The following is a 21,507-nucleotide window of genomic DNA, read 5'->3' as shown; positions in this document are numbered from 1 at the left end:
CTAGGTGGTTCTTTGACAACCTTTCCAAAGGACTGGATGTATGAGAATCTAGACATCATGTGATCTAACTGCATGCACCAGTGGATAACACATAATCTATTATCTAGCAGACTCTGGCCTGAAGCAACACTTAACATCTAGCTGTGTATTCCCAAAAGCTTCAGGTGTCCATGTTGCCAAGGCACATGATGGGCACTTTGCCTTGAAAATTGATTGCTGGAGAAAATCCCTGGAACCAACAGCTGTGAGGTTCTGAAAAGGCCGTCTGCTTCACGGCGCAGCAGCAGAAATCACTGGCGACCAAACATCCAATATAAGATTTAAACAATGGTAAAAATCCTCACTCATTATCCCGCAGATAATGCGTTCATTGTCACCCCAAATACACTTCAACCCAGACGTAATACTGCTGTCAAAAATAGCAGCCATTGAGTCTTGATACAGAGGCAATACTACCACCTCCACAGTTCACAAAAACATCCGTCTACATTTCAAGACACTAGGTTACAATACAAGTGATTCTCTGAAGTCTTCCAACTGCCCACGCAGACTATAATTAATAGCGTACTTCCGATCTGAACAACGGAATACAGTACTATATTTGTCAAGTATTACCATACACTAACCCCGTGAAGATGTCTCTGGGAATTTCTAGCACATGGAAAACATTTGGGAAGCAGTCTCGTTCAGAGACTACCAGAGCACTGAACACTGATCAACAAAATGATAAGAGATAAACATTAAATAATCATGAATAATGACTAGTGTGCAAAAAAAACAAACAGGTAAAAGTCACAACATTTATGCAAATCTGCATGATGTTATATTAGAATAATGCAAAATATTTTTATTTATTATCTCTTTATCTACCGCGATATTCATTGCTGAAATTAAAAAGCACTGGGAGGGTAAAAAATTGCTGCTGCTGTCAGAGTCAGAGATGTCACTCCACAGGCATCTCCAACACACAATTGATTTGATTGATTTACACACAGCATGGAGCTCAGCACGTTGCTCCTGGTTTGAAAATCACATCCCTATCATGCGCTAAAAAAACTCAAGTTTTACTCCCATATATCAGATGTAACTAGAAACATGGAGACCGAGGGCAAACACAGCAAATACCTGCTGACGGATGTTTCCAAAGTTCAATCTGGATGTTTGCAGTTGGTAAAATAAAATAAAAAATAAAAAATGCATGCTTTGTCTTCTGATTTGGTGCTGATGTGTTGCACTTGTGTGTGCGTGCGTGTCCGTGTGTGCGTGTGTGTTTTCATTCTTGATCGGTGTGAGGTGTCTGTGGCTTTTCAAATGCATAAACTGTTAGGTTATACAAATAGGAAATCAAGGTTAAATAAGAAATATCGCGAAAACAACCCTTTCCTGTCGAGCGTCACTTGAGTAAAACCAACACTTCACTATTTGGATTTCAAGAATCTATAGAATCTATATGGCTTGTAAGTTTGCGGTAAATAATATTTTTATGATAAAGTTTTCATACCAGACCAATAAACAATGCAGCATCTGAATAAACTGGAACTTGTCGGTATGTATTGAAACATTAAAAGGGGAATAAAAACAACTTTAACCCCAGTCAACAAAATCTATCAAATAATTTCTGAACGACAGGTAATTTCATATCAACAGGTGCCAATCAAGCAACATCCTAAACACTGACGGTGTGAGGCAGTTGCTGCGTGTTTTGTTTTTTTTTCTTGAATTATTATAAAGCAATAAGAATTTTTATTCACACCGTTGAATCGGTCATTAAAAACCAGTTTACCTGGTGTCCTAATAGTTCCAGCGTGATGTTTATCTGCTGCGTGTGTCTGAGGTCCTCTGGGCGCTGATATCTGCAACAGGACGCTGTTCGTCGTCTGTGGCGCAACTCAGGTGGATGCGACGTTTGAATATTCGCTGTTTACGGACGGCAGACAAAACCTTATTTTGGTCCCCAGAAACGCTTTCCTGAGCGCACGCTCGAGCTCTGTTCATCCAAATATGGCCAAAGGAAGTGCAGCGAGACTTCACAGACCCTCACTACTGTCGGAAATTTCGTACTTCAAGGGGATTGAGATTTACGACGGACTGTTTTCTCCCCTTTTTTTAAAAAAAAAAAAAAAAAGAAAGAAAAAAGAAAAGAAAGAAAAGAAAAAAGAAACAAACACTATGGTTCTGACTCTCGGTGTGGGATCGAGTGCTTGATTTAAGACGTGTGTCTGTGTGAATCTCAGTCTACTTGTTGTTGGTTTAGAATTCTGATCGATAGACATTTCTAGACCCTTGTTATGGGGGACATACCCCATTATTGAACCCATGTGCACTAGCACATTCTTTCACTATTTAAATCAGTAGTGAAAGAAATTGTGAACCAATCTTAAAGCTATCATCCAAACATTATAGTGAGCACAAAATTACATGTTAAAACAATTTTCAAAGTTATTCTTATCTTATGTAAAGAATACAGTTATGTTTTTTGACAAATTTAATGCAAGATCATACTATGATTGATTCACTGCTTATGTTTGCTTTGTTTGATAACGATGATTACTGTAGAGTATTCCTTTTTTTACCATTTGCAGGAGCTCGATTGAATGTAATTTAGAAGTTTCCAGAGTCCACTGAAGGCACCATTTGACTGTTGCTGAGGGATAGCGCTGAGAAAAATCCTTTCCGACGGAGGGGTAGGTTCATCTGTCAGTCACACAGGGACTCTTACACTTTTGCTATGTTCTTCCTCATTAGCTCATGTACTGCTTTAATTGAGTTGCATCCAAACACACCTTTAATGATATGATAATGATGTAAGTTAGTTACTCAGGAGACTGAGAAACTATGCTGTTAGGTCTTTGTGTCTTTATAGAAAAGAAATGAGACAAAATGCATTTCACATGTTTTTCAATGTGGCAACGTGATTAAAATACATCTTCATCAAAACATACAAGACAAGCAGATTCTAGTCTCCCTAAAGGCAAGCAAAGATAAACTACTATTCAGCTCAATGTTCGACTTTTCAAAATCCCCCTCAAGATCCCTTTGACCATTGAAGATACACAATATCAATTTTAATTAATAATGTAGAAGATTAAATATGCAAGTAATATCTAATCACTGGATATGAACATAATTATTTGACTCAAATCTCTTTCTTACACCTGCTTCCACAAAATATTTACAGCACATGCAAATAAGGCTGAGCATAAGCACTTTTAAGCCCTTGCATCATAAAAGTTGTCAGGCATTTTCTCCTTCCCCTGTTCGAACACAGGAATGAAAGGGCATTTGCACAAATGCTTAAAATAGACACATCTGATAGACAAATTAATTATATACTTGTAGGGGAGAATTTCCCCTTTGAAAGCATGTTAATCTTTTCACACATGGTAATTATAGCATAGGCCCTATATCATACAGTAGGGTATGAGAATAGAACCCATCAACAGCTCCAACAAAGCCACAGATTGTCAACATATTTTGTAATCACTGTTTCCCTACAATGATTTACATAAGAGTCGTTTCTGATGTCATGGAAAGATCAGCTGCTCAGTGAGAAATTGGCTCATATGTCCAGGTATTATAGAAAGGACATATGTCTGCTTTATATGTAATGTATAGTTGTAATGCAAACATCAAACATCCGAGATAGTATTTAATCCATTTAGGTGCTGCTTCTGAGTCAAAATGAAATCCCTTATGCTTAGCAGACATACTGCATTTCAGACAGTAATAGTGACAGTTGAGATGTGCCACTGTTTCTACGTTTGTTTTCATTCATTTCAAAGTTAACTTGATCATGTTGTGGTCATATAATGGCAGTTTTAAGGTTGTTTGTCATTTACTTTATTTTGTTTTGTGTGTTTTTCTTTTTTGAAATAGAGTCTATTAAGACGTGGAATCTTCATTTGTGAAGATCAGTTTTGAAAAATTGGTAACATGCACTTTGGGTGAATTAGTCAGTTCCAAATTGGCTCTGCGATGTGGTGGCACTGCGTCTGGAGCACCTACCCGGCCATTTCCGGTAAGTCTCCTGGAATATGCTCCAGCAAACCCTTTGACCCGCAAAAGCAGACGAAGCACCTTGGGACACATGTGGATAAATGAATTTTGTGTGAAAAAAGGATTTTTTTGAAAATATTTTAAAACAGCATCCAGTAAACTATTGGCAAATGAGCATTTCTAACATTCATTTCTTCATATGTGGTGCAATCAGTCTTCATAAAAACAAAGCAAAACAAAAACATTCTGGATTTTTTGCATGGAGTAAACACATTTTCAGAAATAGCTGACATTTTGAGAGAAGAGTGAAGCCGTTATACTGTATGTAATCCTGGGAAATGTCAAGTCAAAGAACTTGGCAGACAACTCAAGAAGATAATTATAGTTGTGAATATGGTGTCTCGTTTGGTGGCGTTTACCTTCCAAAACACATACAGACACAAAATAATATGCCAACACCTCCACACAGAAATACAGGAAAGTGTCAAATTGCTGATTTGAGTGTGATTTCAGATGTCAAGCATGCACAAACCTGTAACTCTTTACACATTGATGATAGAGCAGAGAAGAGGGAGACATATGCAGCATAGTTGTGATGCTCCAACTTCACAGCTTGTTGCAAAGAAGCCAAGACTGCTACAAAGTCTCCAACACAGCAAAATTACACAAAAATGAGGAATCCCCTCCATGGTAGGTCTGTCTACAGCTATTTTTCACCAAGTTACTGAAAACCAATCAAGAAATTTATGTGTAAATGATAAACATGCAGAAAAATGTCGCATTCTGTAAAATTTTCAAATGAAAAAGAAGCCCATCTGTTATTTTATGTATAACAGATGGAAAAAGCTCCTTAACAAATTGTCTTTGGATCCACTCCATCAAATTTAATGAGATCTTTCTTCCCACATGTCCAACCTTTCCACCAAGTTTCATAAAAATTATTTTTGTGTAATCCTGATATAAAACAGATAAACAAAGCAACAAACGAGCACAGTCACAAGATAACCCCCGTAGTGGAGGTAATAAAATGCAGAAAACACATGCAGGGTCACTGAACGCCCTTCTGATAGGTCCAGAATGATGTGTCAGAGGTGATGCAGACCTTTCGGGTGCATGCAGCCTTATTTTGATGTAATTCTCATACTTCTGGAAATGTTTCAACAGATATTGAGGTTGTTTTTTCAAAATTAACACAGAAGAGATGACTACTGGCTTTGATGGCTTCTATGTATTTTCCAAGTTCTAGTTTTTGTCAGTAGGTGTTGGCATCTTTTCATATTCTCAGCAAAATTGAACAGAAGGATTTTCGTGTGCTGTGTGACAAGACACATGTGACCTTTTGCTTGGTTTCCATGGACACATCATTAGAAAATCTCCCCAGCTGGCCCCAACCACTTGGAGCGTCAACAGCAAACAACTAGTGAAGGATTTAGTAATAACAACACAAAAGCAGCACAGTGAAGCTTATACTTACCTGAGAATAACTTTTATGTGATTACTTTCTGTCTTTATAAATTGGGTGACATACTAAAACTCACTTGTGATTGTTTTATATGTATTAAATCCTTAATGCTAGTACTACACTACCAGAATTTTGTACTGATTTCACATGTCATGTTGTTTTCTGCTGAGGATCATTTTCAGATTCCACACTTTACCCTGACACACACATTGAACAGTTTTCCATCTAAAGCTCACCTTTCCCTTCACCCTCTCACTATGTTGCAGAGACTCTAATCCATGCTTTTATTACATTCAGTCTATTCTAATACCTTTGTGTTTATTGTACCCACTCTGGGATTAGAAAAAGACTGTTGTATTTCTACAATTCAAGTGGAAGAGTTAATTCCCATGTTATGGCTTTTGAGTATCTCACACTGAAATACTGTTTATATTTCCTTTATTTCTTCTTTTCTCCCTGGCTCAGTGCCCTCAGCCCAAATCCACGGAGATAGGAATGCATTTTTAGGAATACGAGTATGTAAACAGGATTCAGAGAACTGTTGAAAAGGTTCAGAAATGCATCCAGCATGGATTTGCCTCATTTCGTTCAGGGATGAGCAACATGTGGTTGCTTCTAAATCTTCCAAAGCTGCAGTAGTCAGCTGGTCTGAGATACATCTACTGCCACCTAATGCTCAGTCTCATACTTGTTCATTCAGTCATTCACTTTCTCTAACCGCTTCATCTGCTTACGCGGGTCGCGGAGAACTGGAGCCTATCCCAGCTGACTAAGAGCGCAAAGGGGGCAAACTCCAGGCGCGACCCCAGTGCACCATGGAGCCACACAGAGACCCTCAATTGCCAACCGTAACACCAATACGGTGCTGTGTGTTACAAAGACTTGTAGAACATCGAAACGATATGGTAAAATGCTACGGTACATTTGAATTACCAGTTTATGGAATAAAGATTGAAATAGTGGAAATTTCACTTATATTGATGTCCTAGTAAGGGCGGCATGGTGGCGCAGTGGTTAGCGCTGTCGCCTCACAACACGGCGGGTCCTGGTTCGAGTCCCGCTCTGTGCGGAGTTTGCTTGCTCTCCCCGTGTCTGCGTGGGTTCTCTCCGGGTTCTCCAGCTTCCTCCCACCTCCAAAAGCATGCGCTTCAGGTTGATTGGCCGGTCTCAAATTGCCCGTAGGAGTGAGTGTGTGTGTGCGTGTTTGTATGTCTTTGTATGTGGCTCCGCGATGCACTGGCTTCGTGCCCGGAGTGTCCCCCACCACACGCACTATGCCACCGGGGATAGGCTCCAGCTCCCCGTGACCCGCTACAGCGGATACAGCGGCGGTACATGAAAATGAATGAATGACTGATGTCCTAGTATGACATTTACTGTATATTCATAATATAACATCAACATAATTCTGGTATCCACTTGCTGGCGATATAAAATGTGTCTCTTAAATATATAACTGTATTACTAGCGTAGATAGATAGATAGATAGATAGATAGATAGATAGATAGATAGATAGATAGATAGATAGATAGATAGATAGATAGATAGATAGATAGATAGATAGATAGATAGATAGATAGATAGATAGATAGATAGATAGATAGATAGATAGATAGATAGATAGATAGATAGATAGATAGATAGATAGATAGACACTTTATTAATCCCGGAGGAAATTGTATATATCCCCTGCTCAGGCATTACATAAAAAATAATACTGGATAAACACCAGGAGAAAGAGAAACACTGACATCACAGGACATACCACAAGACATACACTACACTAACAGACACATGCAGCACTAACAGGACTTATATACTAAACTGTAACTAAAATATAAACAGTATAAAATTAAAATATAAACAGTATAAAATTTAAAAAATATTACAGTATTAAAATATAAACAGTATAAAAAATAAATAAATAAATAAATAAATAAATAAATATATATATATATATATATATATATATATATATATATATATATACATAAACAGTATAAAATTAAATTAAAATTAAATTAAATCCATTCAACCCCGTGCTGACCTCGCCACCTCCCCTCCGCTCCTCCTGAGAGAGTCATTGTACCCCCTGATGGCACGGGGCACGAAGGAGGACCTCAGCCTCTCTGTGGAGGCGCTGTGGGACAGCAGTCTGCCGCTGAAGGTGCTTCTCTGCTGGGAGAAGGTGGTGTGTAGGGGGTGCCTGGTGTTGTTCATGATAGCCTTAATTTTAGACATGGTCCTGCTCTCCAGAAGCATATCCACAGAGTTCAGGCTCAGCCCGACCACTGAGCCCGCTCTGCGGATGAGTCTGTTCAGACAGTCCATATCTCTTTTCCTGGCCCCCCCACCCCAACACACAATGGCGTATGACAGCACACTGGAGACTACGGACTGATAGAACATGAAAAGGAGCTTAGGACAGGTGTTGAAGGAGGCCAGCCTCCTTAGGAAGTACATCCTGCTCTGCCCCTTCTTGTACACACAGTTGGAGTTGAGTGACCAGTCCAGTCTGCTGTCTAGCTGCAGTCCCAGGTACTTATAGTTTTCTACCACCTCCACCTCACTGCCTTTGATGATCACCGGCTGTGGAGAGGGAGGTGCCCGCCGGAAATCCAGAACCATCTCCTTTGTCTTGGAGACGTTGAGCTGGAGCTGGTTCTGTTGGCACCACTCCACGAAGTCAGCCATCAATGCCCTGTACCCCCCCTCATCACCCTCCCGGACACATGCCACTATCGCGGTGTCATCGGAGTACTTCTGTATGTGGCATGTATCCGAGTTGTGCTTGAAGTCTGATGTGTAGAGGGTGAAGAGAATGGGGGATAGAACGGTCCCCTGTGGCGCCCCCGTGCTGCTGGTCACCATAGAAGACAAACAGTCCCCCATACGGACGTACTGGGGTCTGTCCGTTAGGTAGTCCGTAATCCAGCTCACGAGGTAGGGGTCCACAGCCATGGAGGTCAGTTTATCCTGCAGGAGCCGGGGCTGGATGGTGTTGAAGGCACTCGAAAAGTCGAAGAAGAGCACTCTGACGGCACAGCCCCCGGCGTCCAGGTAGGAGAGTATGCGGTGGAGGAGGTACAAGACAGCATCGTCAACCCCAACCTTGGCCTGATAGGCAAACTGGAGAGGGTCCATAGCACCCTGCACCTGTGGACGCATGAGCTCCAGGACCAGTCGCTCTAGGGTCTTCATTACGTGGGAGGTAAGAGCGACCGGTCGGTGGTCGTTGAGCTCAGTAGGGCGTCCTTTCTTGGGTACAGGGACAATGCAGGAGGTCTTCCACATTGACGGGACCCTCCCCAGCCGCAGACTGAGGTTGAACAATTGTTGCAGGGGGTCCCCTAGTTCCGAAGCACAGGCTCGGAGGAGTCTTGGGGAGACCTTATCTGGTCCAGTCGCCTTGTAGGGACGGAGCCTCCTCAGCGTTGTCGTCACCAGGTCTGCAGTGATGACGGTCTCCGTCGTGGTGGGAGCAGGAGGTTGTGGCGAGGTTGGAAGTCCAGTGTAATACAGTTATATAATACTGTATAATAAGAAAACAAACATGGTCCTTTGACTCCAGTCCAGTAGAGGGAGGTAAACAAAGAAAATCAGTGCAAAAAACATAAAGAAGAAGAAGAAGGAAAAGACGAAGAAGAAGAAAGAAAAGTAGTAGAAGAAGAAGAAGTCGTCTAACGATTCTATTTGATATCTTACTCGAATGTTCCTCCAACTGTGAGACAAATATGACGTTAAGCAATCCTCCCTACAACCTCTGCTGTGACTGACACTTTCTGCATCCCATGGCGGACCACCAGTTTCTTCTGGATAGGTACTTGCCACCGAAAAGGAGTGTTGCGTTTTCTGCTGCTCTTCTCTTGTTATTGTAGCTAGCGCCAGCATGAGCTAATTTAGCTAATACTGCTAGCCTGACTCTTAGCATCGACGATGCTGATTCGTTACTGCGGGGCAGAATACCGCAAGAGTACGATAAATGTGGAGCAAGTTGCATGAGGAAACGACTAACCTGAGTATACGTTTATGGTACACTTAGTCATTACACGATTTGCCTTCCGACATTACTGCAGGCAAAGAAATGCTGCAAGAGTAGCTAACGTTTTATGACTAGAGTAATTAACCGCATACAGCTGCATGCACAGAATGGGACACCCTAGAATCATAGTAGCATTAGCTAATGTCAGCTGAAACACTCAGTGCTCAATGCACTGAACGCTTTAATGCTAACTTTTTAGCGTTATCGCTGGCTAGGCGATTTGAGATGGAGCAGCAGATGGCAGGCAGTGAGCTGGCGGTCGTTCTTCACAACATATCTGTTTGAACTGAACGTCTGTGTAAAGGCGGGATCATGTCTTGCAAAGCCGCAGCCAAGGACAAGAAGTCCGGCTTCGGCAAAAAGCTGTTCAGGCGAGGTTCTGTGCGCTCTGTGGGGAGTTTTATGAGCAGAGTCCTGAGGACACTAACAGCTCTATCTCACTTTGGATCTGAAGTGCAAACAGAGGATGACAAAGATGATGGAGGGTTTTCCACCTTTAAATCTGGAAGCAAAGATGTGCCCATAGATGATGGAGACCTTGAAGGTTTCCTCTCTGGAGAAAGAGTTCCTGGAGTGTCAGGTCTCAAAAACCACGGTAACACCTGCTTCATGAATGCCATTCTGCAGTGTCTCAGTAATACCGAACTCTTTGCTGAGTACCTGGTTTTAGAGCACTATAAAGACAAGGAGCAGGATGAAGAGAAACCAAAGACAAATGGCTTATATCTGCAGAAGAGAGGTCCTCTGGCCAAGGGAGAGGTTACAGAGCAACTGTCAGGACTTGTCCGGGCTTTATGGACATTCGAGTATACCCCCCAGCACAGCAGGGATTTTAAGGTAAAAGCATAATCGATCCTGGTAATGCAATGCCTGTCAAAGTTGGTTTTGCATGCAGAAAATACCATCACACGTTCTGTTATAGATCTGTAGTTAATGAAACCTAATGGCCAACAAATGAAGAGTGTTTAGATTTTGATGGTGAAACATTTGTTGCAGAATGCTGTTTCAAAAAATGCCATCCAGTTTAAAGGGAATGCTCAACATGATGCTCAAGAGTTTCTACTGTGGCTCCTAGACAGAGTGCACGAGGACCTCAATACAGTCAACAGCAGGCCTGCTATAAAGGTGAACTTACAGATAAATGAGGACAGGATTTCTATAGTTATAGTTCAATAGTTATACATTACATTGAGTGTATTTTTTCATAATGTGTATAAAATTCTCGTGATGGGTCAAATTATTGAATTTCATTAATGTTACAAAATTTTATTTTGTATGAATCACCGAATGTATGTTGTTTTCGTTTGTTCAGTTACCGAATTGTAACAACTTATTTATCATACAGTTTTTTTGAGTTATGAAAGCTGAAAATTGAACAGTATTTTATTACTCTGTTATAGGCTTTTAAAATTATGTCACTTTTTGCATCTTGTAAAGTAACTGCAATCACAATGCAACCAACGTGCATGATGGCTTTCCCAATAGCTGATAAACCTCAGCAATTTATTATGTAGAAATTTAAATCTGTGTTTTGTGTTTTTTCAGCCCCCTATTGAAGTAGACGACCAAAGCATAGAGGGGCCATCTCCTCCCCTCTCTGCGGGTTCGTTTGTGCAGGAGCTCTTTCAGGCTCAGTACAGGTGTGATCATAAAAATCTCTTGTCTCTTTTGAAGGATGTTCACATGATCTTCCTCCATGAAGGTATGTGTGTATGTATTTATTTATTTATTTTGCCAACAGGTCTTCCCTCACTTGCCCACATTGCCAAAAGCAAAGCAATACATTTGATCCCTTCCTTTGCATCTCCTTACCGATACCTCTCCCCCACACACGGTGAGTCAGTCTCTCTTGAGTTGTGTGACAAAATGATCGGAATAGTGCCTAATTGATAGGTATTTGTGTTTTTGTGGCCAAATAATTGTGGTTAACAAGCTGTAAACACTAATCACACCATTAAAATGGATGTGTAACTAGTGAAAATATGTCACGAGCCTTTGTCAGACATTCTGTGTTCTTTCATTTCAAACCTCTTGGCAAATTCCACTATGAGTGAGTTAACTGTCACTGAAGCTCAGACTGTGTTTTTACAAGTTGATGTGACCCTGAAGCAAATATCCTGGCGTGGGTGCAGAGTAGGGAATGTAACCTGGTGGGTTAGTAGTATGTAGAAGTGGGTAGGTGTGAGATAGTGGAAGAACAGCAAATAGGTAGAGCAATATCTAATATGCTCTCAAATGAAGAAAGCAGCAAACCAAAAAACACAATACCACTATGTTCACTATGTTGCATTGTATAATTCTTTTTCACAAAGTATGACGTAGGAAATTATAATATCTGTGTAATATGTATGTTCTAGGAAAACAAAACTATGTGTAGTCAAGTTTTGAACTGTTTTTCAGGCCCTTATATGTGACAGTGGTCTACCAGGGGAAGTACTCTCACTGTATGAGGATTGGAGTTGCTGTTCCCCTCAACAGCACCGTCTATCGCCTCAGAGATGCTGTGTCACGTGAGACCAAGATCCCAATGGACCAGGTGCTATTCCTGTCTCTTATATTCTCAGGGTCTGACACAGTCAGACTTAGGTTATACAACGTCCAGGCTCAGATCTCTCCTTTGAAAACCAGAGAGTGAGCAAGTATAAAACTCAAGTGCAAAAAAGGACTAAAGCTTGATAAGTGGCGGTATTGAGATGACTTGTATTTCTCAGTAACAGTATAAAAACATTAAAGGACAATAGACACTATTTAAATTTTAAATGTGCTTATTATCTTCTTACAGTTTGTTTTGACAGAAATGTACTATGATGGTTTTCATCGTTCATTCTGTGACGACGACGATGATCTCGACATCATTCAAGAAAGTGATTCCATATTTGCATTTGAAACACCGGAGACCTTCAAGCTGGAAAACATACGCACAAAAAGAGGTAAGCCCTTCTTTTTTGTGTAGATCTTCAGCTGTATGACTCCACATTATCATCAGAGAAGAATTTACAGACTATGCTTCACAGGAAGTCTTCTGGCAAATCTGAATCACAACAACTTGAAGTACGGGACAGAAATCACCAGGACGCCATCTTTCATGCAGGGGGCTATGACTCCTTTAACCTCGTCACCCAATAAAAACATGGGACCTGAAAAAATTATCCTCCTGGTGTGCAACAGAGCTTGCAGTGGCCACCAAGGAAAGAGGTACGTCTGTCGTCTGAGTTTTTCAACAATTAAAGGTCTATTCATTCTAAAAACATTAGGCAATTAGTTTTTGATTCGAGGAGTATTAAAGTGTTTAAAATTGTCTCATAAAAGTTATCAAATGCCCCGTGTATGATGTTGTTTCAGATTTGGCCTGCCTTTTGTGCTGTACATGGACCGCACTGTGACATGGGACACTCTACAGAAGGAGATCCTGGAGAAGATGCGTTATCTTTTGAGGCCTGGGGTCTACATTCAGGTAAGAAGAGCAAGCAGCTTTTCTTTCACATTACAAACCGACACATCAGTTGATTTTTAAAGGGCTGCTGGGAAATGCACATTTTAAAATACCGTCTTTTGTTTCACACACACACACAAAAAAAATTTTTTTTGCCTCTCAAAGACTGAAATTATTTCTCTTCAATGTGTGATGGCTCCTTTTGTAGATAAACCTTTGTTAGTGTTAAATCCTTTTCATTCCACCAGAAACCCAAAGTCTTGCTCAAGGACAGTTCTTCTTATCTTGCAGGAGGGTGAATTCACTAGTGGTGAAAATGTACTTGGTCTACTGTCTTACAGTAGCTTTGACTGTGTTGTCTCTGTGTAGGTTGGACCATTCAGTCTCCGGGTGGTCGGTGTTGTTGGCATCACCTACCTCCTCCCCCAGGACGAGCGACCACTGTGTCACCCAACTGTGGACAGGTCAGATCTGCTGTTTAGTACAGTACCTCCTTACTTCTTCAACAGGATTCTGTTTCATGCTTTTCCACAAGATGTAATTTTGTGATTTTCATAGACAAATGTGTGTATAGTATACTATGATTAAAAAAGCCAGTGACAAAAAGCCTGGCATTGACTGGAGCACCACTTTCTTTTTCCAGCAAGGGAGGTTTGGCTGTTTGAAGGCAGATGTATTTACTTTAGTGAAAGTTAACTGTAATCTCAGCTGAAATCAAAGCAAACACAAGTATGCAAAGGTGAAGACAGTTCTGATCTTTGGTGATGGGAGAAATAAAAATTACATTCACCTCACCCTTTAATCTTCTCCCCACAGCTGTATGCAATAGGCTGTGTTCTTCCCATCAGGTGACATGCCCTTACATGACTTAGGCTATGTGATAAAATGCTGCTTTGACTTTTGCCAACTGAAGTTCACAACAACATAACAAGTCACAACAGTGATGCTCCTTACAGATGCAGCAATCACAATGGAACCAAACTTGTTTTTACCGTCGCTGCAATTGAGTAACATGTACTGATATTACAGCTTTTAATTGTTATGTGCACTGCAACCTCTAGAAGAGTAAGTGATTTTATATTTGTGATATGATGGATGAACCCATCCTCTAACTCACCACGTCTTTGAATTATATGTCACTGAATGGGAAAATGTGTCAAAAAGCTTCCAGAAGAACTGTTTTCACACCAGCCTGCATTGACTTTCAAGTCATTTATGAATGACACCTGCTTACATCTCATCCGTACTGCAGAGCATACAAGTCCTGTGGACAAGGGGGGCCACCACATGTGAAGATTGTGGTTGAGTGGGACAAGGAGACAAAGGACTAGTGAGTAAAAATTACCTATAAAAAGACCTATGAAAATATGCAGTCTAGTACATGTAATCATGTAATTTGTAGTAATTTAAACATCTTATTTGGACTAATTTGAAATAATTTCATAGGTTTTGAAAAGCAAGATTGGTTGCACAACTGTTGCATGCATGCATCAAATTCCATTTGATCAATCACAGCTATTCCTTTGGAAGATGGGGGTTAAGCATCTCATTTTCGCAACTTTCCTCATAAATGGCAAAAATTTAATTACTGTAATTCTGTTGAATGCCATTTCCACACATCATTTCGCCTTGACATTTAAGCTCAGTGCAATGTTTTACAGTTAAAAGGAGAGGCAACGTTTCAGTAAAATTGCAGCTGTAACTGACTTCTGATCAAGTTCAGCAACATTCTCAATTTAACAAGGGTTGTTTTGCAGGACTACACCTATTTGGATACCTCTATCCCTCCTGCTTTTTTTCCCTGCTTATGACCATATTATTTGCATATTTGTATTTTGTAAAATACATTTGTTCAACCAACTAATATTTGAACTTTTGTGGTTTCAGTCTTTCTGCTCTTATTGTCTCCTTTAAGCAAATTAATAGGTTGTTCTTTAAGGAAAAAACTGCAGCATTTTAAATATAATTTATTATTACTGTCCTAAGTATTGTGCCACTGTAATATGTACAACAGCTGCATTAACTCCCGTGAAATATCCCATTGTTGCTGAATAAATGGATGATTGTGTTTCATATTCCCTGCAGCCTGTTTGGACACACTGAAGAGGAATACATTCCTGATGCTGAAAGTGTGTATCTGCACAGGGAGCAGCATCATCAGCCCCAGGCCTGCACCCTCGCTCAGTGCTTTCAGCTCTACACAAAGGAGGAGCAGGTAACATGGTGACAGCACCTTGAGCTGCTGCAGGCATACAGAAAAAACACACACACACACACACACACACACACACACACACACACACACACACACACACACACACACACACACACACACACACACACACACACACACACACACACACACACACACACACACACACACACACACACACACACACACAGGGTCGATTATTCCACAGTCTGTAATTTAAGTATATAAAATAAGTCCTTTGCTTTGCCAGATACTGTATGTATTTTAACATTTGTCTCGTCTGTTTATCATTCTTGTGCTGAAGTTCAGAAACCTGCCACTCTGCGGTTTTGCTGTGTATTTGACTCCTAAAGTTATGTTTGGAATAAACTAGAAATTCCTGGGACCGATGAACATTTACATTGTGGTTTGAATCGCCTGTGCTTGCCTTGGAGGATAATAGGGAGAGGAAAAAAAGCTCATCCTGCGTGATGCCAGTTGGTTGGAGATTGTCTTTGATTGGTGCTATGTGTGTTTCAGCTGGCCCCAGATGATGCCTGGCGCTGTCCCCACTGCAAGCAGCTGCAGCAGGGCCGCATTAAGCTCAGTCTGTGGACGCTGCCTGACGTCCTCATACTGCATCTCAAGAGGTTCAGACAGGTATTTAAAACCAAACCAACACTTTTTATGTCCCTGCTGTCACAGCCACTATTGCAAGAGTCATTCTTGTGAACCCACACGAACATTCCGACAAATTTCTTCTCGATTCAGACACAAGTCTAATTTATGTAAACCCGTAGATTATGACATTACGTACCTTAAATAAACAATTTGTTTTATCAGATGGACGATGAAAAATGTAGCTAAATTATTAGAGTAAAAGAAAATGATGCCAAAACTACAAAATGCTTTAGTATCGAGGGTTTGTTTTACATTAGTGACCTTTTGTTTCATGTTGCCCCAAATGCCCTCATATTGATCTCTTTCACTTGAGTGTTCTATCTCAACTCCCCGAGGTGAATTTGGCAGAGACATTCCCCTGGAATAAAAGATGAAATGATGAGATGTCTGTGGTCAGAGGTCAGTCCTGAGGCGCTGATTCTAGTATCAGACTCACGTTTTGATGTCATGATAACGTAAGTAGAAACTATTGGGAAAAAAGGCGACCCTTATTTTTTCAGTTAGTTATTTGGAAAGATTTCATGATATTTTCTAAAGCATGCTACAGCTGACTACAGTTTGACTAAGTGGGCCTTAGGTGGTATTTACCATTGATCTTGCATTGACTTGCCAAACAGTGAGAATTCCTCAGTAACTGTTATAAAGCCTGTATGATATATTTCTTTAGCATCACCATCACCGTATGTAGTCGTCACTTTGTTGAGTGTTAGCAGCTACTTAATGGGAAAGCACTTCTGGCTCTCATTTCAGTTATTAATGTTATTCTAGTTGAAGGATTGTCGCTAGTGGGCGACCCCCCAGCTCTGAACTGCCAGTGTTTTTGGCATTTTGGTGGAGGAGAGATATTTGAGATGTGGCAGCTTGACTCAGATTGTGTTAATTTATGTGTCACCAGAGTAGTCGCCTCATGCTGAAACCGAGTCAACTGGACTCTAAATGAACTGTTTGTGCTAGTGGCTAAAAAAAACTGGACTGTAAGACTTTGGGAAGTCTTTCACTCACAAACATGCTTGGCTTATTCCATATTTGCAGAATGATCCATTATTTCCAGATAATTTAAAGTGGTTTGTTAAAAATTCCTGTTGTTTTTTTTCCATTTTGCAGAAACAAATATATACAGTAACTCTATTTTCATGAAGTACAAACACACTCTATATTTGTGTCTGAAAATGGGTAATATCACCATTAGTACTGTAGACTGAAGTGGTTCAGAAGGCTGGAGTTCAGATCAGGTCCGATTGTATCATTTTAGGAGGGGGACCGGCGAGTAAAGATGCAGAACATGGTCCGGTTTCCGCTGATGGGCATGGATATGGCACCTCATGTGGTGAAGAGAAGCCAGAGCAGCTGGAGTTTACCATCACATTGGTCACCATGGAGACGGCCGTATGGCCTGGGTAGAAACCCAGATGACTACCTGTATGACCTGTATGCTGTTTGCAACCACCATGGGAACATGCACGGAGGCCATTACACAGGTAAGAATATCAAAGAGTGTCCTAGTTTAGGGATTATACTGTATATGAAAATTGGAGCGCGGTCGTGAGATCATCCATCCATTCTCCTTTGCTTTGCACTCGCAGCCTACTGTAAGAACTCCATCGATGGTCAGTGGTACTGTTTCGATGACAGTGAAGTTTCACCGGTGTCCGATGATGATGTGTGTCAGCAGATGGCCTACATTCTCTTCTACCAACGGAGGACAGTTATTCCCTCCTGGTCGGCCAATAGCTCTGTAGCTGGTTGGTATTTGTTTCCATTTGTTTGTCTAATATTCAGTGTGTCATACTGTGGTGAAGGTGTTGTAATGCAGAAAAAACAACCAACAATGCAACACTGAGGATTCCAAGTGTGGAAACAGAATACACATGTTACAGTCCTAACAGCAACCATGTTAGCCTGTTGATGCTGTGAGTTTATCTACAACACAAGTCAATCTGTGGGAATGTTTTTCATATACAAACCTTTTTATGTCTTTTCCACAGGTTCCACCAGTTCATCCCTGTGTGACCACTGGATCAACAGGCTACCTGGCAGCAGGCCTGCTAGCTTAGCCTCTGGTGCCTCATCCAGACGTACCTCTCTGGCATCGCTGGCGGAGTCGGTCGAGTTTCCAGGAGAGCGCAGTGAAGATGATGGTGAGGCGATGCGGGCTTTTATTGCAGTGTACTCATACCGTTTGTCTTTTTTTTCCCAGGCATTTTATGCTGCAGTGCATGATAATGATCTTTATTGTTCTAGTTGGATTGATTCTGATTTTCCAGCAGCACTTGAAATGCCCTTCGTATAAGAATGGATCTTGAAGATGTTTTGTTGTTTCTAGGATTTCGTATAAGAATGGATCTTGAAGATGTTTTGTTGTTTCTAGGAGGGTTCTCTGTCCGTCCATTTGTGAGGAGCATTCAGCATCAGAGCTTGTCCTCCAGGTCATCGATCAGCAGCCCTTTGGCCTTCAGTGACAGCGGGATCAAGCCTTCCTGGTCTCTCTCTGCAAAACTTCATATGCGGTCCAACTCACCCTCACGTTTCTCCCTCGACTCTCGATGTTCTCCTCCTCTGGAGAGGATCGGAGAAGCCTCGGACGACAAAGTTTCCACGTCCTGTTTTGGCAGCTACAGTCGACACGAACGCTACTTTGGCAGCAGGTCTCCCCTGTCTATGATGGAGGGCAGCTTGGGTGACCACGACCACAATAAAAAGTTTGTCGACATGATGTACTCCAGGGCTTCCACACCAGTGGATAAGAGGAGCTCCAAAAACGAGCCAACTGAAAACAACAACCAGATCACAGCTATAGACCAAAACATTCTTCCCGCCCAAACCCCTCCCTCCAAAGATCAGAAACGTAAGAGCAGCATTGGATTTGGCTCAAAGGTTGAAAGCACAGGCTCCACAAAGATTTCCAACAAAGTCGAGCAAGAGAAAACATCTAAAAAACGATTGTACTCCACCCATAAGGCCACTGCTTCTGAGACATCTACCAGTACACCTGTGAAAGGCAAAAAGCTGAGCAATACTAAAGAAAAGACTGTAAAGAAGAGCAGCTCCATATCCAGTGGAACTCCCTCCAAAACAAAGGAAGCAACTAAACCTTCGGAGGCAACGCCACAACACAAGCCATGTCTCCGCTCTCCGCCTCAGTCCTTGGCTTCACCCTCACCTATAACAAAGAAGAACACCAGTGTCGCGGAGAAAAGCACGATGAGCAGCCGGAAAAAGTTAGTAGAAAGGAGCTGCAGCAGAGATTCTATGCACACTAGCCCCCTGGTCGACAGTCCAAGAGGCAGCTCGATAGCCCGATCTTCACTGTCTAAGGGTGGGGAAAGCACCCGGCCCGAGAGGAGATTAATAAGGAGCTCCAGCAGCAGCTCTTCTGTCACTAGCCTGAGGTCACCCAGTGTATCCACCAGAGACCTGCAACATAGCAGCAAACACGAGGAAAAGGGTTTGTCTTTCTTCAAGAGCGCCCTCCGACAAAGGGAAAGCCGCCGGTCGGCTGATTTAGGGAAAAGCACCATGCTAATCAAAAAGGCCTCAGAGAAGACCTGCAAGCAGAATGGACAGGTGAAGGACAGTGAGAGGGTAAAGACGGGAGACACCATGTCTTCGCAAGCTTGCATAGAGACTCATGGAGGAGAGACAAAGTCTGAGCCGAAGGCCTCTTCCAAGCCCCCCAGTTCTCTCAGTCGTACTCTATTAAACGTCGGCAAATCCAAGTCTTCCTCATCCGAAGTAAGTCTCAGATCTCCTGCAAACGGGAAGAAGCCTCTGGAAAGGATGGCGTCTTCCCGAAAGCTTTCATCAAGCATGCAATCTCCTGCACGTACAACACAGAGACCTCAATGATACATCCATGACACAGTGAACCAAGACGATGCAGCTATTTTCTTTGTGCCTAAGTTTCAGTGGGCACCAGATGTGTTTGTAAGGAGACATCGTTTGATGTTGTTTTTTAACACAGGCATCAGATGCATGTCTTGGCTTTGAGATTTGAATATCGGCAGCTAAATTTGAATAGTGCGCTGAGAAAACTTTTCTTGGCTGTCACCAAGTCTAGTTTTCAAAGCAGTATTCTTTCCCATTACACCTTTGATTTTTTGGTAGAAAGTAGGATGCAGGATGATTGATATAAGAGATGTTTTCGGGTACATGAGTGTCCTTCATTGATAGTACATGTTGGAGGTCTGCATGACAGTTGACAGAAATCCCCTTTGGAATCTTGAAGTCCCAATTATTTTTCGTTCAGACGAGATGCCACATCGATTAAATAAGATGGTATATCTTTTCATCTCTGCGAACCTCAAATTTTGTTTGCTGTCAAAATATTTTCATGGAAATACTGGATTTGACATGCAGCCATCTATCCGTGGATATAAGAAAGTAGAGGAGCGCCATCTTTTTTATGCAGCAACCATTTAGAGCAACACTTAAAACTGATGGATTCCTCCATGCTATCGATGCTCAAACCTCTCTGCCGTACTGTAAGCATCTTCCACTTCACTGCAGCCTGAACAGAATCACAGCATCAAAAGTGGTCTCTGTACAAATACTGAAACAGTGTCGATGTGCTCCCACACACACACATACACATAGTTAAGAGTTTCAATCAAAAATAGTTGTGTTTAGGTTTCGGTGGTCGTTATCCTCGATTAAGCCTGCAGCTATCAATACTTTCTCTGTGCACCTCCTGCGTTGGGCAGAAGGGTTGGAACGAGTGTTTCTTGTCTAAAGACTAGTTAAAATATGTATTGGTACTCAGTCATTATGAACAAATGATAGAAACACAGGTGACGGCAGGCCTTGTACCAAAACAAAAAAGGATTTGAGATGACAGCATTAATCGGTACAGACATCCAGACATTTTTTTCTATGTGTTAAGATGTATTTTTGTTTAATAGTAGTTTTTTGAAAGACATTTATTTTTGCAACTTCTTTCTCAAAGGGATGGCAGGTTGTGGAATGAAAGACTTCAAACCACAGTATATAAACACACACACACACACACACACACACACACACACACACACACACACACACACACACACACACACACACACACACACACACACACACACACACACACCTGCAGTATGTATAAAGTATATAATCTTTTTTTTCTTTCTATGAGCAAGATGAAAATGATTTTAAGCGCCTTTCAATGCTGTTCATGGAAAAAAAAATACAGTACTTGCCTTTGGCAACATTGTAGTCTACTACTGTATGCATCACTGAGTAGGAATGTTGTATTGTTGCACTTTGTGAAGATCAAGTCGTCTTCTTTTTCCCAGAACACACACACACACACAAACACATACACACTCTGATTTCATTGGTAATGTCAGTTCATAAGTGAGACACATATCGTCACGTATCAACAGGCCTTAGCCTTGAAATGCAGAGAGATCACATTCATCTCTGTTTCAGGGGTCATTTGAAGAAATGGCCTCCTTCCTTCATGGTGCTTTAACAGATGCTTTTCTGGCACTGATGTTTCTCAAATGAACACATTTTCAAATGCTGATGTTAAAAACTGTGACCACACACTTGAGTGAAGCAGAAGCCGTGTGTCGGCAGCTCTTACCATCATTTCTGCACCTCGGTGGAGAATAAGGTGCCCTGCCTTTTCTCTCTGGATCGGGCTGAAACAGAACATTCATAATGAACGAGTTAGTCCATCAGAGAACTGTTTGTACTGTTTTTG

General features: G+C 41.5%; 2 protein-coding genes across 2 annotated transcripts in view; one reads left to right on the top strand and one right to left on the bottom strand.

The window, feature by feature from the left end:
- baiap3 (BAI1 associated protein 3) overlaps positions 1–2,193 on the bottom strand; it is a 29,759-nt gene extending 27,566 nt beyond the window's left edge. The window contains exon 1 of the mRNA XM_068337200.1: positions 1,784–2,193. The gene's annotated coding sequence lies outside the window, so the exon portion shown is untranslated. The remainder of the gene's footprint in view (positions 1–1,783) is intronic.
- Positions 2,194–9,740: 7,547 nt separating this feature from the next.
- usp31 (ubiquitin specific peptidase 31) lies at positions 9,741–20,734 on the top strand. The gene is made up of 16 exons (XM_068337151.1): positions 9,741–10,338; positions 10,498–10,626; positions 11,047–11,141; positions 11,243–11,335; positions 11,902–12,037; positions 12,284–12,431; positions 12,516–12,696; positions 12,844–12,955; positions 13,304–13,398; positions 14,187–14,264; positions 15,020–15,149; positions 15,666–15,785; positions 17,059–17,284; positions 17,390–17,548; positions 17,792–17,944; positions 18,175–20,734. The coding sequence occupies exons 1-16, from the start codon at positions 9,814–9,816 to the stop codon at positions 19,650–19,652; spliced, it is 3,858 nt and encodes a 1,285-aa protein (XP_068193252.1). The 5' UTR covers positions 9,741–9,813; the 3' UTR covers positions 19,653–20,734.
- Positions 20,735–21,507: the final 773 nt, after the last annotated feature.

The sequence above is a fragment of the Antennarius striatus genome, chromosome 16 (assembly GCF_040054535.1).
Source record: "Antennarius striatus isolate MH-2024 chromosome 16, ASM4005453v1, whole genome shotgun sequence".
NCBI lineage: Eukaryota > Metazoa > Chordata > Actinopteri > Lophiiformes > Antennariidae > Antennarius > Antennarius striatus.
This window is presented reverse-complemented; position numbering and strand designations above follow the sequence as displayed.